This window comes from Callospermophilus lateralis, chromosome 13 (assembly GCF_048772815.1).
Source record: "Callospermophilus lateralis isolate mCalLat2 chromosome 13, mCalLat2.hap1, whole genome shotgun sequence".
Lineage (NCBI taxonomy): Eukaryota > Metazoa > Chordata > Mammalia > Rodentia > Sciuridae > Callospermophilus > Callospermophilus lateralis.
In genome coordinates this window covers 58,863,454-58,880,269 of record NC_135317.1, presented here as the reverse complement: position 1 = coordinate 58,880,269, position 16,816 = coordinate 58,863,454, and the positions used below count along the sequence as shown (strand labels likewise).

General features: G+C 50.3%; 2 protein-coding genes across 4 annotated transcripts in view; both read right to left on the bottom strand.

The window, feature by feature from the left end:
• Nucleotides 1-10,813, bottom strand: part of Tmem63a (transmembrane protein 63A) — a 38,689-nt gene extending 27,876 nt beyond the window's left edge. The window contains exons 1-3 of one of the 2 annotated variants that reach the window (XM_076831466.1): nt 10,727-10,813; nt 5,337-5,536; nt 1,684-1,763 (exon numbers count right to left, since the gene is read on the bottom strand). In XM_076831466.1, coding sequence (XP_076687581.1) covers nt 1,684-1,763; nt 5,337-5,522 — 266 coding nt within the window. In that variant the 5' untranslated portion in view covers nt 5,523-5,536; nt 10,727-10,813. Of the gene's footprint in view, nt 1-1,683; nt 1,764-5,336; nt 5,537-10,726 lie in introns of those variants that run through there. The other variant, XM_076831467.1, reaches the window with a different exon arrangement.
• A 2,190-nt stretch (nt 10,814-13,003) lies between these two features.
• Nucleotides 13,004-16,492, bottom strand: LOC143379112 (left-right determination factor 2-like). 2 transcript variants are annotated; one of them, XM_076831479.1, is made up of 5 exons: nt 16,243-16,492; nt 14,856-14,884; nt 14,650-14,753; nt 14,227-14,469; nt 13,004-13,816 (listed from the first exon to the last, which is right to left on the bottom strand). In XM_076831479.1, exons 1-5 carry the CDS (start codon nt 16,490-16,492, stop codon nt 13,453-13,455), a joined length of 990 nt encoding a protein of 329 aa, XP_076687594.1. In that variant the 3' UTR covers nt 13,004-13,452. The 2 variants fall into 2 exon arrangements, with proteins under 2 accessions (XP_076687594.1, XP_076687593.1); XM_076831478.1 differs by having other exon boundaries at nt 14,650-14,884.
• Nucleotides 16,493-16,816: the final 324 nt, after the last annotated feature.

Genomic DNA, 16,816 nt, shown 5'->3' with positions numbered 1-16,816 from the left:
CGATGAAACTTAACTTTCAAACCATTTACACAGATAGTCTCATTTGACCTTCACACCATGGGGAAGAGAAGGCAGGAGGAGACCCTGATTAGCCTGGACCAGGCTCACACAGCTCTGGAAGTGGCAGGGCCTCCTGATCCCTCGCACTCTCTTCTACTGTAGAGCGCAGCCACACTCAGGGCTTAATGTGCCTGGAAGGTATCAGATGTTCCTCAAAACTCTTTCCTTGCTTTCACAAATGCCAGGGGAGAGACAATCTTCTTGTCAGGAAGATGCATTTACAGAGACTCCTCTTCCTAGCCCAGAGGACCTCCACACACACACAAAAGACCACATGTCAAGAGGGGCTGCGGAGTGGAGGGGCTGCCCAGAAGAGAGGCTCTGGGCAGGTGGCTGGTGGGTCCCTGAGTTCCCACTCTCTTCTGGTTGCCACATCTTACCCAAGATTCAGGGATATGCAAAGCCCAGCTGGATTTGGGAAACCCAGGTTACCGCTGAGAACTCATCACCACCCCTCATGTTAAAGGAACTGGAGGGGCCTGAGGTCTGAGTGGGGGGAGCTGTGTTTGTTTGTTTGTTTAAATATTTTTTAGTTGTCAATGGATCTTTATTTTTATTTATTTACATGCAGTGCTGAGAATCAAACCAAGTGCCTGACACATGCTAGGCAAGTGCTCTTTCTCTGAGCCACAACCTCAGCCTGAGCCTGTGCTTTCTAATGAGCTCCTTCAAAACCAGTGCTGACCCAGAAAGAGGGCCAGGAGGTTCCCTGGCAGCCCTGCTGCCCTTTCTGATTATTAGCCTAAGCTAATAATGAAGATGACACGTTAAAAATATTCAAAGACAAAAGAAAGCAGGCATCTTGCTCCACAGACAGCAAAAGCCTTAAAAGCAGCAGGGTTTCCCAGGTGGTCATGGCGGTTCCAGCAGCAGAGGTAGCTAAGGCAGTGGCAGAAGGTTTTAATACTGCCAGGAAACAAAATGTAGCAGGAGAGGAGAGCCGGAGAAGTGACAGGGACGGATTGTGAACCCAGCCAAGCACCATGGTGGCAGGTCCTCACTGCTACAAAAAAGACCTGGTTCAGACAATACTCATGGGTATGGGCAAAGAGCCTTGAGGTCTATGTTGTGGCTGACCAGACACAGGTTATTTTAGTTTCTGTTCTATGGAAAGTGTTGAGCATGCCAATACGGGGTTTTCATGTAGATTTTTAAAAAAATTTTTGGCCCCCATGCTGTTGATCGCTAAATGTAATAGTCTGATCATGATGCTGAATAAGTGTCTTTAAAAAAAAAAGTATTGGGGTTTCTTCCATAGGCAGAAGCCAACAGGGCTCATGGCCATGGCCCAGCAAGAAGCCCCAAAATAAAGTGGGTGCCTGGGCCTTGATTTTCTCTTGAACACAGTTATTGTGTAATAAGAGGCTGATCTCATGGATCTGTGGTGATGAGCAGAGAGAACACAGCTTATTGTACAGGCCTGGCAGATAAGCCCAATGAACACAATCTAATACCAACATCACTGGTGGGCCCTGCCCCCTGCCCATTCCAGTGTCTCTCTCTCTCTCTCTCTCTCTCTCTCTCTCTCTCTCTCTCTCTCTCTCACACACACACACACACACACACACTCTCACACATACATGTACACACAAGGTCATATTCTAGGTGATGTATCTTTTTTACCTGTCTGTTTCTGACACCAGGGCAATGCGGCCATAATCCCAGAATCTTCTTCTTATGATGGAAAACACCAATATTAAACACTAAAGTAGAAAAGACACCATGTAAAAGTATATTGGGTGGATTCAGGAGCAAAGCCCACCCTCTCAGACTCAGCAAGGTAAGAAGAAAATCAACTCGGCCACGAGATGGCACGAAGCTACCCAATGTCACACAGCTCAGTGTCCCAATGCTCTGTTTGCCTTCTTCACTAGCTCCCATCACCTGTGCCCAGGTCACCCAGGCTGTCAGACCGATGCCAAACACAGCCTGGAGCCCTTCCAGTCAAGAACACCAGTCCTAACCTTTGTCTTCAAGGTAGTATTAATGCCACAAGGCTCTGATCTCAGCCAGGATCTGCTTCAGTGGCTTCAACAACAAGGTCTGGCCTTGCAGCAGCTCTGGGAACCCGCTTCCTTCCTAACTTTACGTAGAACTTCTTTTTTTGTTTGTTTGTTTTTTAATTTATTTTTTGAGATAGGCTCTCCCTATATTACCCAGGTTGACCTTGATTATTCCTTGGCTGAAACAATTATCCTGCCTCAGCCTCCTGAGTAGCTGGGGCACATATGTCACCTTGCCCAGATTTAGAGCTTCATTTTAAACTATAGAACCACAAGCTGGGCACAGTGGCATATACCTACAGTCCCAGCAATTCAGGAGGCTGAGGTAGGAGGATCGTAGGTTCAAGGCCAGCCTGAGCAATTTAGTGAGGCTCTAAGCAACTTAGTGAGACCTTGTCTCAAAATAAAAAATAAAATATTAGGGATGTAGCTCAGTGGTAAAGCGCCCCTGGGGTGGGGGGTTCAATTCCCAGTACAAAAAAAAAAAAAAAATTTACAGAACCATAGCAACAAAGCCACCCCAGGCTGAGCCAGAGATGGTCAGGTTTCTCCTTTAAGTCTGGTTCTCCTGAAAGCAATCTATGTGGAAACTGAGCGCTCGGGGTGCGCTCAGCCTCAGTGAGCTGGGACAATCAGCAGGCCTATGTGTCCCACAGCAGCATAAGGAGAGGACTGAGGACCGCTGAAGGACTCTCTTGACTTTTGCTGGCTCTAGATAGCTAAGAATTCTAGACCTCCTTACACCTTACATGTACAGAGAAACTGGCAGGGTCTTTGATGGGTCCCTGACTTTCCCTAGGCAGGCTCCCTCCCTTCAAGATTCATGGAGGTGGAGAGATACACCTCAATTAGCACACTATTGCTAATCAGACATTGGAGTTTTGTTTCTTTTATTGTTATTTTATGTATAGATGGTGCCAGGGACAGACCCCAAGGCCTTGAACTTGCTAGGGAAGCATTCTACTTTGAGCTACACACCCCCAGCCCAGACCAGATTTTAAAGGCAGGTTTCCCAAAGGGCCTGAATGAACTCCAGAAACCCCGAGTTCCTGTGGTGTTTTCTCAAGGTGAATCAGGAAGTTAGGGATATACTTCCAAAGATGAGTGAGTCACGCTGTAACATGAAAGTCACTCAGCAAGCGCCTGCCCTCTATCTGCAGCTGTTTCTACCTTGGTATGTATGGTATGGACATCTCCCACATATCCATGATTTCCAGGGCCCTCTGACTTCTATATGTCCCCACTCACTGTATACTTCCTGCAATAAAAACTCACCCCCAGAATGGGCTGGAGGTAAGGCTCAGTGGTAGGGCATGTGCTTAGCATATGTGAAGCCCTGATCAATTCCCAGCACCAAACAAACAAATTCAACCCCATAAGGCCAGGCACAGTGGTATACGCCTATAACCCAGTTACTCAGGAGTTCAAGATCACTTGGGCAACATAGTGAGACTCTGTCTTAAAACAATAACAAAATCTATACCATCATCACCACCATCATCACCACCATCATCACCACTACCCCGCCCAATATGCTCCAATAGAATATCTTTCTTCCCAATAAGCTACCCAGACTGATTGGAGCCCCTGCCCAGACTTCAGAATCCTCACCTCAGGCAAACTTCCCACCCTGAAGATCCAGGGCCACCTGCTTCCATTAATCCCACAGGCTCTCCATCAACTGTCTATCCCTCCCTCTCAACCAAGGCTAGTAGGCATGACAGTGCTTTCCACCTACAAATGGGTCCTAGCTCTAAGAAATGGTTACTTGGGCCTGACATGGTGGTGCATGTCTATAATCCCAGGGACTCAGGAGGCTGAGGGAGGAAGACCACAAGTTCCAGGTCAGCCTCAGCAACTTGGTGAGGCCCTAAGTAACTTAGCAAAATCCTGTCCCAAAAAATAAAGGGCTTGGGATATGACTCAATGGTATACTGGCTCTGGGTTCAATCCCCAGTACCAAATAAATAAATAGAAAGAAAGAAATGGTTACTTGTTACTTAGAGAGCCCTTTTTCTGAAAGCTAAGAGGACTAAGTAATGTAGCAAACCTCTTGTGCAACAATGTAGACCTTGATCCTAGGATCAACAACAACAACAAAAAAAAAAAAAAAAAAAGAGGAAGAGAGGAAGTCCCTCTCTCCTTCCAATGAACATATTTTGTACCAGCAAACTTGGGTTTGGGACCCTCACCTCCTACCATTCAGGGCCCCTTCCAACTCCCCTCTCAGCTTTCTCATTAAATCTAGCCTCCAGGCCTAGGTGGTCCAAGGGTGTCTTGTCAATCTGTCCCCATCCACCTAGATGGCCTCTGTTAGATATTAGGAGATGGCATCAAGAGGGGCCCAGTATCCCACGTGCATTTGTAAAAACAAGGTGCATGATAAGCCAAATGAATTTTAACTAGCTGGCCTGGGGGCCTGGCTCAGTGGTAGAGTACTTGCTTAACATGTGGAAGACCCTGGGTTCCATCCCCAGCATTGCAAAAAAGAAAAAGGCCTCGTGTTGAGGGTTGATTCTGAGAATCACTTTATGGTCCTCTAAAGCCACAAGAATTCCACAAGAAGCAGGGCGCAGTGGCACACACCTATAATCTCAGTGGCTCTGGAGGCTGAGACAGGAGGATTGCAAGTTCAAAGCCAGCCTCAGAAATGATGAGGCACTAAGCAACTCAGTGAGACCCTTTCTCTAAATAAAATACAAAATAGGGCTGGGGATGTGGCTCAGTGGTTTAGTACCCCTGAATTCAATCCCTGGTACCAAAAATAATAGGGCTAAGGATGCATGTGGCTCAGTGGTTGAGTGCCCCTGAGTTTAATCCCTGGTATCAAAAATAAAATAAAAGAAGAAGAATCCCAGAAGGGGACAGCAGGTGACCCTAATGAACTTGGAATTGCACCTAGTCTACTCTAGTTCACAACTTCTCTTCCCATCTCTCATCCCTCTGAGACTTGCCCCTCCCAAGGACCATGAAGACAAATTAGGCACGTAGCTCTACAATCAGGGTCAGAAAAAAACAGCAGCTCTGTGTGCTCTATATGTGCATGGCCTCGTCCAATCTTCTCCAAAATTTTCTGAGGGAGGAATTATTCCAGATCAGAAACCTGAGGCCCAGACAAACTATATCACACGCTCAAGGTCACAGAGCTGGTATGGTAAGCAGAAAACTGGGATTCAAACCAGGATCTGAAACTTCATCTGAGTCTCCCTGAAGGCTCTGGGGGGATTAGTTAAACATGGAACTGAGAGGGGACATGTTCATGAGGGATCTCACCAGGAAGCAGCTGACGTCTATGAGCAGGACAGTAGGGATGCCTCCAAAAGTGACCCCCTGGAGCACGGTGCTGTTTTTGGCTGAGTTGTAGCAGTAGGAGTCATTGGGCTGGTCCCCAAGGCCCAGTTGCTCTCGGATGGACACAGTCTTGGGCTGCCACAGCTCCAGGAATGGGGAGGTGGTCATCGCACTTGCCGTCCCTGGGGAACAGGACAAGACAGGCAGTGAGGGTGCAGACTCTCCCACAGTTTTCCCAGGCAATTGCTAGCAGAGCCAGAGATGGGTGCTCCTCAGGGGCTGGTGGGGCACAGGGAGCCAACAGGAATCAGGGATAGCTGGACACTGGGCCCTCTGGTGCCTGGCAGAGTCTGCAGAGAATAGTCCCATTGTGGAAACAGCCCTGGAAGGTCAGATGGTCCCAGTGGACAGCTCATCCAGGAACTTGGCGGGTGATGCGCCAGAGGAGGGGGGCTGGGGAGAAAGGAGGGACAGAATTTATTGTGGCTGGTGGCTAAAGAGGTACTAGCTTCTAAGTACAACTGCTGGGAAAATAATTCCTATGGAGTCCCCAAGAGATCCAGGCAAGGGAGAGGAGAAAGGGACACAAAGGCAGAGAAGAAGAAAGTACAAAGACAGGCAAATGGGGAAGAAGGGAAGAGCCAAGGACACACCCCAGTCTACCCATCTGAGCCACAGATGAGACTTCATTCCCACTATTCTCAGAATGTCAGAGCTGGCACCTCAGAGATGGGCCCAGGTGACACACTTGGAAGTAGAGGCACAGAGGATTTGAAGGCCTGCCCTGAGACTAGGAAGCTGGCTGATGCAGGATTGAGTCTCCTGACTCCCCAGCTCTTTTTTTTTTTTTTAATTGATTGATTCATTGATTGTTCCAGGGATTAAAAACAGAGGCACTTAATCACTGAGCCACATCCCCAGCCCCCCTTTTTTTTAATCTTGGAGACAGGGTCTCACTGAGTTACTTAGGGCCTCTCTTTGAACTCATGATCCTTGTGCCTCAGCTTCCTGAGCCACTGGGACCAACTCTTTTTGTCTAGGCCACACTACCACAAGCTAATCCACTGAGAGACAGAAGGCAGGAAGGGCAGCCAGAGGGGGAAGACAAAGGGGGTGGTCTAGTGGATGTGTGGTCAGGGGAGTGTCTCAGAACCTCTAAAGACCCCTCAGCTCTGTCCTCTCAGCCATGTCTCCTAGGTACCTTTGACTTAACAGAAGCCTCGGCCTTTCCAAAACAAATACCACTATAGGCTGGGTTCCTGGCATTCCTGGTGAAGCTAATAGAAAGCTTCAATGTCTGTCCTCTGGCACCAAAGACTAGGGATTTGGTACCCAAGTTCTGGCCTGCTCATACTGCCTGTGGCTAAAGAACAAGAAATGCTCATCCCTCCCTTCCTTGAGTTTCTCCCACCCCCACATCTAGCTAAATTAGAATTCTCACAGGACATCTAGCCTTTCTACCTGCTAGAAAGAAAAAACTCTAGGAGACGAGAAAAAAAAAAGGCATGGAGAACCCAAACCACATGTTCAGACTACCTGGAAGTACTGATGTGCTGCTCATGGTGGGGTGTGTGGAGGGGGATGATTCTCAGTTCAAACTCCTGGGATTGCCATGATAGGGATAGTCAATCTCTCTCTCCTTCCCTCCCTCCCTCCCTCTCTCACTCTCTCTCTCTCTCTCTCTCATACATACTCACACATGCACACACACACACACACCCCGCCCCTGCCCCAGAAGTGTGGGAAGGATGGGTGGATGGCAGGCCCCAGACAAGGGGGGATTGCCTGGAAAGCCACGTCATTTTCTCACCCTGGTAAGAGACTTGGCAATGGCTGGAGGTATTAGATGTTTTCATGTCACACCCATGAATTTGTGGCTCTGAACAGACTCACAAAAGCTATGTCTAGGAGCAAATATTTTTGACTTCTCTCCTTTGAACCGCACCCATGGGCACTACCCCAACAGAACACCCCAGTGGACACTGAAGGCCAATGTCCACCCCTCTTTCCTGTCTCCGCACTTACCAGACACCAAGGTAGGGGGATTATTAGAGAGTTCTCAGCTGAAATTGTCTCCAGACAGGGCAAAGGCAGTCCCCATCCCCATACACACAGCCCAAACTGCAGGTGGGCCAGGCCTGGACCTGCCACTCCCTTCCTGCCAGGCTTTCCTGACCACAAGACCCACCCCGAGGCCCGCCCTGGGAGACCTGGGCACAGGCCTTTATAGACTCTCCTGCAGCAATGAAGATCACAGTACCACAGGAGAGCTGCCCTCTTCCAGTTTAGGGGTTCTATTTTGGGGGGGTTTTGTTGTTGTTATTGTTTTTGGTACTGGAGATTAAACTCAGGGGCACTCAACCATTGAGCCACATGCCCTATTTTGTATTTTTTAATTTAGAGACAGGGTCTCACTGAGTTGCTTAGCACCTTGCCGTTGCTGAGGCTGGCTTTGAACTCACCATCCACCTGTCTCCTCCTCCAGAGTTGCTGGGATTACAGGCATGAGCCACCACACCCGGCCCAGTTTAGGGATTCTGGACAGAAACCTTTCACCATTTTTCCCCTAAACACATACCTGCTCAGATGTCTCTGAACCCATTTGGAGCTTCTGGTTCTGCCTTCCTGCTCTGGATTTCCCCTAAACTCCCAGAATTGGGGCTTCCAGTCCAATCACAGACTGTCCCTGCCCATTAGACCCATGAGTCAGACCCTGATGAAACATCTCCCATCTCTGACTTTTAGTGGGCCAGGCCCCTCTGTGTTTTCCCAAATAGGCATGCTTGGAGAGGACAGCTAGGGAACACACCCATCACGAGGTATTCCTGCCAGCTGAAGAGAAGGTTGTGAAGGGTGTGGAAGGACAGCTGGCAGTTATGGGGAGGGAGCCAACCCAGCAAATTGGGGTTGGGGGTATGGGGCCCTGGGTTCCATCCCCAGCACCATAAAAAATAAAATCAAATCAGTTCACTGCTCAGGAAGATCACAAATTTGAGGCCAGCCTCAGCAACTTAGTTGCTATCAAAAATAAAAAAAGAACTGGGGATGTAGCTTGGTGTGAGAAGACTACAGGGTTTAATCCCCAGTGCCAGAAACACACAACACATACACACAAACAAACAAAATCCCAGCAACTGGAACTGGCTGCATACTACTGACAGTATTTGGTCATCTCATATTTGTTATACACATATAGACAAATGCTTGGCACTTATCCATGACTTTGAGAAAGGTCTTCATTTATTCTCTCATTCCTATCCAACACCTAAGATTATGAAAGGCAAAAATTACCAATAAGACCCAGAATCCAGGTGAGCTACATGTGACAAAGTTAAGCCCACAAACACCCAAAAAGTCTGGTTGTGGTCAGTGAACATGGCTTTGTCCAACAGGTGGTCTCAAAATTGCCAAAGTTAATCACAATACTAACCCACTGCTCACCTGAGTTTGCAGCAAGGACCAGCCTCCTGTAGCAGGACTTTGAAGAATACTAGGCCTCCCAGAATTAGGGCCTCATGTGCCAGCACTCCAGTGTATTCCACTATACCTCTCTCCTCACCCAGAAGAAGGCCCCAGAAAGTGTGTGAATATTGTTGGTTCTTGCAAGCAAAGAGGGTGCAAATTCAGAGTCCTTACATCATCACTAAATCTTTCAATTTTGTTATGATAACAAGACTTCAAATGACTTTAGCTCTTCAGTTTATCATTAGCTAACTTGGATCTTCCAGGTGCAGACAAAGTCATACAAACACAAACTATTTTTTTTTTTTTTTTTTTTTTTTTTTTTTGGTACTGGGGATTGAACTCAGGGGCACTTGACCACTGAGCCACCTCCCCAGCCCTATTTTTATTTAGACACAAGGTCTCACCGAGTTGCTTAGGGCCTCCCTTTTGCTGAGGCTGGCTTTGAACAGGCCATCCTCCTGTTTAGCCTCCCTAGCTGCTGGGATTACAGGCAAGCACCACCACACCTGGCCAAACACAAACTTCTTATGGCCCCACCAAACAGGGCCCAGGGACCTGGACAACTATTTACCTCTACAGACATCAGCCCTGGAGCACAAAGAGGATTTCAGCCACTGAAATATGAGAAGTCTCCAGAGCTGGGGTCCTACCACCATGGAGATTAGATGTTTAGCCACTCTGTGCCTTGGTTAAAATAGGGGCAGTGACGCTGTTTCTCTCATAGGGCTGCTGGGAGGCACACACATGGGCCAATGCCTGAAAAGCACTCAGCCTAGAGCCTGGCCCTAGTGACCACTCAAAAGCTGTTTGTTTCATTTTAAGTCACTTTCCAAAGAATGCAAAACATAGTAGCAGGTCTCCACCTGTCTTCCCTGTTAGAGCCAGATGAACAGCTAGGAGAGACTTTTGTCCCAACACTGAGCAAAGGAGGCCTCAGCTTCTGTTTTGAGGGCACAGAAGATTTGAGGACATCTGGCAGGTGGCAGAGGAAGGAAGTAGGGAGGAAGACAATGGAGGCAGGAGTGTTTCTCCACTAAGGATGACCTGTCTTCCATTATCCCCAGTCAGTGGTGGTCTTCAACTCTGCCAGAGCTAGCAACAGAAAAGCCCCAGGATGCCTCCTACATCGCCTTTGATCCCACAGGGCTTGTACTGGTGACCACCATCCAATGGCTTAATCCCAAACCCTCAACAGAGTTGGAGTGGGTCAGAGAAAAAGCTTCAGGGCTAGAAGGAAGCTGAGAGGCCATTGGCTCCATCAAGCTCTTGGCCCCTGCCTTTGAGGACACAACCTGGGGCTGAAAGACAGAGGCCACCCCAGGGTCTCAGGTAGCCAGTCTTATCAGGTACTAGAACCTTGGAGGATTTGGTTTCTTTGCTCTGGCCACCCTCCTTGCCCCCCCCCCCCACCCAAGTCCCTAGCCTCTCTCATCAGGATGCCACCAGGGCAGCAGGGAGTGATCACCTGGGGCTGATTTCCTTGGACACCTGGCCCTTTCCCAGTCTTGCCTCAAAGAAATGAAGAAAAGCCCTCCTCGTTAATCCGAAAGAATTAATCCGAGAGAGCTCCCGCTGCCAACAAATTGCAAAGAGAAAGGTGGAAAGGAGGAAAGGATCCGCCACTGGGTGAACAGCTGGAGCCGGGAGAGGGAGGTCTGGTAAAGCTGTCAGGAAGTCCGGAGGAATTCGAGGCTGGAATGAGTCGTAGGGTCCCCCAGACCGATCCTCTCCTCCCACCCACCCCGCTATCGGCCCCCCCTGCTAGGGGGTGGGAGCCGCAGAAACTGGGAACCGCGCCCGGGAAGTGGACAGTTGGCGTGGCACCTCAGTGTAGACCCTCAGTCGCGCAGTCCCGACAACCACGGAGGGCCCCCTTCGCCCTCCTCAAAGCCCCCTTCCCACTTTACCTGCGACGGCGGCGCGGCTGACGCGGCCTGGGGGAGTGGTCTGGCTCCACCTGGCCGGGCGGGGCGACGTCCCGACCTCTTAAAAGTTACAAAGTGAAACTCTGGCGCTTCCTGCACATGCGCAGAGCTGCGTCCACGGGTTGCCCAATTTGGAGTTTTCGCCTGCGCCGGCGCGGGCCACAATGCCACCAACTGCGCCCTAGGTTCTGCGCCCCTCCTCTGTCCTCCGCAGCAGCCTGGGCCACCTGTCGCTGTTCGGCCCTCGCAGTCCTGGCCTGCTTGCAGGCCCCAGGGGCCAAGGAGGGCTCCACCGGACTTTCTTCAGTAGCGCTGGACGTCGCGTCTGCCCGGACACTTTGTGGGGAACTGGGCAGAACACAGGGTGGTCGCGGCGCGCGGAGAGCATCTGCAGACGTTCGTGTGCGGCCGGGTGTTGCTTGGGGTTCCCCCCTCGAGCTCTTAGGCCCGCCCAGGGAAGTGGGGATGGGGTGGGGTGGGAGTTCGCGGAGCTCAGCCTGAGCCTGCCCCACAACTCCAGGCAGCCTGCGGCTACACAGAGCCCCTCTACAAAAGGCCATGAAAGTTCACCTGGATCTCCGTTCGAACCCAAATGGAGGTCGCAGCATTTTCAGCCCTTCCCGAGGCTAAGCCGGGTACAGCCCCTGCCAGGGCTCTCTGGGGCGCCAACCCCTCCGCAGCTCGCTGGGCTCTAGGCGTCTCCTGGCGGGGAAACCAGGTGTTTCCAGGGAGTCAGTGACCTCCGCAACTGGTCTGCCAGCTCTCCGAGGGCAGGACCCGCGCGAGGTGGGCAAGGTGGTGTGACTAGGACGGCTCGCCGACCGCAGCCAACTGTCCCCCTTCTCGGGCCTGAGTTTCCGCATCTGCGAAGCAAGGCTGTTGAACTAAAGCATGCTCTCGGGGTCCTTTTGCAGCACCATCTCTGCGTCCTGAACTGTTTTGCACTCCCCAATGTACAAGGCTTTGCAAGTTCTCTGACCTCTCTTCCATTTCTGGGCTTTCATCTTGTACTGTAATGATAAAAATATCCTCCTAACCTCCCTGTCCCTGATTCTAGCACCAGCCCATGGCTGCCTGGGCAAGGTGGGGGTGTCTTGTCCTTCCTGTCTCAGTTCTGGGACCCATCTGGCTTCCATCTCTCCCCTGAAACTCTTAGCCACTAGTTATTTCCCAGAGTTTTCCTCTGCCACAGAACTCTGCCCTTGTCGTCTCCTCGTGGTCGTCCCCCCCCCCCGCCCCCTTACCTCTGCCTTTTATGACCCCTCCTGCTCTGGTATCTGCTGTTGCCAAGAACCCCACATCTGATCTTGCCAGGTTCCTGCTGATGGTCCCCTGGACATCCCTCTAGCTCCTCATACTGCTCCTATCCAAACTCCTTCCTCCTCTCATCCCCCAGCTGTGTGGCTTCATCTCTGCCTAAGATGATGATGACTCCACCTGCCTGGTCTGTGCCCTGGGACCAGGGAAGTACAGGTTCTAGCCCCAGTTATATTAGAATGGCGAAGCCACTGATGAAAAGAAAATTTAGGATCCTCATTTTAGGGGTTGGGGATTTAGCTCAGTGGCAGAGCGCTTGCCTAGCACCTGCAAGGCCCTGAGTTCAGTCCTCAACCCTGGGGGATAGGGAGGGAAGGAGGATCCTCAATTAAATTTATTTCAAAATTAAGAGAAGTCTGTTGTGAATCAGAATGTGAGTCGAGATAACCATAACCCTCCTTATGCCATGTGTGAAGTGGTTATAAAACCAGTATATCCTTAAATCAAGAGTATGAAAGTTGGGAATTGTTCCTACTTTATAGAGAAGGAATGAAAATTTAAAGGCTATTGAATTTACAGCTAACAGAAGCTGTGGAGACTGGTAAAGAACCTAGAATGTCAAGGTTACAGCTTAAAAGGCCCTGTAATCTTGGCATTCGAAAATATTATATCCAACATTGTGAACATTTGCTCTCTTTATTTGCCTAAGATCTGAAGGAGTGACCCACATTCTTGTAGTATCAGTGATGATTTAGATAGCAGCTTTTTTTATTTTCATGCAACTAGAATTGAAATAAAAACCCAATCACTGCCCAAAAAAGTTTAAATGTCAACAACAAAAAGATCTCTGTCCCAATTCTGAAAAAAAGACATCACAGATACTAGAATCTGAATGCATTTAATTTTGAATTCCGAAATTACTTAAGACCTTAACCAAATATTAGCCAGCTCTTTCCTTAGTATTCCAATCAAGTTGACCTCTGTAGAATTTTCTGTTCTCTCATCAATTTGCAGAACTTTGGTTAAAACAGAGAAATATAAAATATCAGAATAAATGTGTTTTATTTGGGTCTTGCAAAGTCCTGATTATCTGGGTTGGTGATGCATAAATTAAACCTTAAATTCAGGTCTTAGGTTAAGAGTAGAGACTGGAGCTCAGCCCAGACCCAGTGACAGGTCAAGGAAACAATGAAAATTTGTGGGTTTCTGCCTATATGTTACAGTATCTACACATGTAAGTGCTTAGAATACAGTGCAAGGGCTACCCAGCAGCCAGGGAGTCCGATTCCTGGGAAGCAAATTTTAGAAAGTAAGCTGAATTGTCAGAGGAAGCAAAGCCAGAGCTCAGTTGAGAGCACAGAGCATTTGTTCTTCAGGGTTCAGTCTCTCTGGGGCCCTAAAACACTTCAGACACACACAGAAGCCAAGTCCTTTTATGGCTACACCAGGGCCTATGGCTCGAGCCCCCTTGGCACAGGAGCCCCATCTGAGGCACAGCTGCACTTCTGCACCCTCATGTTGGGCAGGCTGACCACCTGGGGCCTGGTCCTGCCTCCTTCCTTGATGTTCACAATCATGGGCAGCGAGGTTGTCTCTGAGGCGATGCACTGTCTTGGCCCCAGATATGGCCACTTGAAGGTCAGGGACTCTGGGGGCTGCAAGCAGCTGCCCACACATTCATAGACCAGGAAGCCTGGGGGCTCCAGGACCCAGTTCTCAGCCCACTTCATTCCCTGAAGGTCCAAATACATCTGCTGGCGGCAGCAGCGGGTGCCCTGGGTCACTGGTGCCTCAGGGTCACAATTACCTTGAGCTCTGTGGGGACAAAAAGAGATAAGTCAGAGATGAGCTGGAAGAGCTGAGGTCAAAAGCACTGAAAGTTTATGATCCATCTCAATATGTTCAAAAAGTTGGATACTGAACTGAGGGTGTAGCTCAGTGGTAGTGTGTTTGCTTAGCATGCACAAGGCCTTGGGTTCCATCCCCAGCATTATAATAATAAAGAAAGAAAAACGCAGGATATTTGTGTCAGACACTGGATAACTAAAAATAACTATAAAATAAATAACTGATATTTACTGAGAGCCTCCACTTAAGAGTCACAGGGAGAATTTATAAATGTTCTCATTCATTTACACACTCTGAAAAGTTGCCCATTTCAAAATCAATTTAATTCCCTTTTTGTCTCTCTACTTGAGCTCATCAGTTTGACCCACAACGCCTACCCATAGTCCTTGAGATCCAGCGTGTGCAACTCCAGCTGGGGCTCGCTCTGTTCAGCTCCCAGTGCCCCCTGCACAGCGAAGCGGACCAGCTGGGGTGCGCCCCAGGCCCCAGGGCCCAGGTGCTCCCTCTGGACCGACACCTGCAGCAGCAGGGGCTGCCGGGGCCGGCTCAACTGCTGCCAGAAGTTCACAGCCTCGGTCACATCGAAGGCCTTCCAGCCGCTCTCGTGGATGGACACCAGCCTGGACAGAGACCCGCATGAGGGGTGAGGACTGGGACACCCGTCTGGAGGGCCCTGGGGGAAAGCTACCCCTCCTCCGCCTCCATCCGTGACCCCGCCCTTTCCTGCTCTCCTGGACAAAGCTGCCTCCTTCCTGCCTGTCCCTTCCCCTCCCCCAGCGCAGAGCAGCTGGAATCCCCACCTGGAGTCTATGAGAGAGGTGCGGTTGGAGCCGTCGTCGCGAAAGCGCAGCCACTCAATGGTGACCCGAACCCAGGCGTTTCGCTCGTGTCTGAGGAGGGCAGCCTGAGGGACCGGTTCCTGGAAGAGCCGCAGCACAGCCTGCACCAGTTCGCTGTTGGCCGGCAGCCGCTGCTCCATGCCAAACACCAGCAGGTACGTGGAAGCCTCGGACACCAGGAACTTGCCAGCCACCTCTGGAGACAAGAGCAGGGTTAGTTGGGCCTCTCGGGGCACCAGGAGAGCTCAGAGGGTTGCAGGGCTCAGGGTCCATAACCAGAATTTCCTGGTAATCCAAAGGAAAAGTTTGGAGCCTGGGAAACTGGTGGACCAGGAAAGAAGCATTCTTCCCCATCCCCCAATAAAAAAATAATTTAAAAAATTTGCAGTCAGGCTTTGTGTTCTAAAACAATCACATGGAACTGGGGCTTGTTTACTAGCAACCTCCACCTTGAGAGGGTATTGGCAGCTTTGGGACTCTGTGCAGAGGACTGGGCCCTCAAGTGTGCAGCAATGCTGACTTCCTTAGGAAAAGGGAGTAGGGTGTCATAGAAGGGAAACGGAGAGGGGGCTACAGAGAACCTGGAATATGGAAATCTGTGGTCACCAGTTGAACTGTACTTTTCTTAAATTCAGAGAGAGGGTCCTCCTGAATTTACTCTCATTTCCTCCTGTGGTGAGGGAACTCATGCTCAGCTAAATGTCCCGAAAGGGAGGAACAGGGAGCCAAGTGCTTCTAAAGAACTTTGGCAGGGCTACTGAGCCTTGAGGAAGATGCTTGGGACATTTATAACACTGTCCTCAGAGGCACCCATCAACCTGTCACTAACACCTGAGGCTCCAGGTTTGCAGGATGATCACCCGACAGGCCACATTTGCTGCCAACAGTCACCTCAGCTACCTGTTCTGGATCCTCATCTCCCTAGGCATGGCAGGAGAGGAGAAAGGAGGTGGGTGAAGCTGGGGCATAAGGGGGTGATTCTAGCTCTGGGGGTAAAAGGCTGCACTAGGATAGAGGTACAGCTGGAACCCTGACACTGGACACTTCTGCTGTCACACTTAAGTATTTCCAGCTACCCAAGCAGCTTCTACCCACATCCACTCACCCATGCTGGGAGGCAGACAGGTGAGACATAGTTGTCCACTGTTCCAGGTGAGCAAATGGTTGAGAAAAGTTTTTAAGGCAATTTGTTCTAGGTCACCCTCAAACCAGAGTGGCAATGAGGAAACAGGCCCCAGGAAATCTTGCCTGTACCCTACCTAGCTTTCTGGGAGAACCTGGTCCTAGCTACACCTACCCAAGCCTAGTGGCTCTGCTTTCCTCTGCCTCCTCCTCTTCTCTGGGGCCTGGGTTTTGCCAGCAGGTCTAACCTGGCACCTTAAGTGGTCCCTCAGTGCATAGCCAGAGCCTAAGGGCCCAGGCCCAAACACCCTCCTCACTGCCTCTTGGACCACAGCCTCCACACATCCTCTTAACAGAGCACCACAAAACAGAGGTGAAAACCAATCCGTATCTTCCCCACAAGGACCAAGATGCAGAAAGAGGAAGGCTCACCTGGAAAGCTCTGGCTGAACCTCTTTCCACGGGATCGGTCCCCATGGCTGCGCTGCAACAGGGTCACATATTGGGCCTGGACTTCAGCAGGGATGGTCAACCCCTCCACATCAGCCTTGTCCAGGACTGGCACTTGGTTGAGCCTCAGCTGCCTCAGCAGGCTTCCCAGGACCTGCTGTTCGGTCAGGGCCTCCCCAGGCCTGGTCAGGGGCAGCACCCAGAGAGCCCAACAGAGCCACAGAGGTCGCATGGTTCTGCTCGGGAGCAGCAAGGAGTCTGTGGATGTGTCTTCAAGGAGGCTGCAGAAGGGTCTTGGGTCCAGGCGCTGGGTGTGCTGAGAGTCAGAGCTGGCTAGCTTTATAGCCGGCCCTGGGGTGGAGAGGGAGGGGGTAAGTCACACCCCTTGGACCTCCTGGGAGCTCAGCAGCTAGACAGTCTCTTGAGCCTTGAGGAGGGGGATGTCTAGAAAGGGCACAAAGGGCTGTCTGGACTGAGGATAGCTGATTGTTGCTGTCTGCCTCATGGCAGTGGACCTCTACCTTGGCTTAGTTAAATTTAAAAAAAAAAAAAAAAA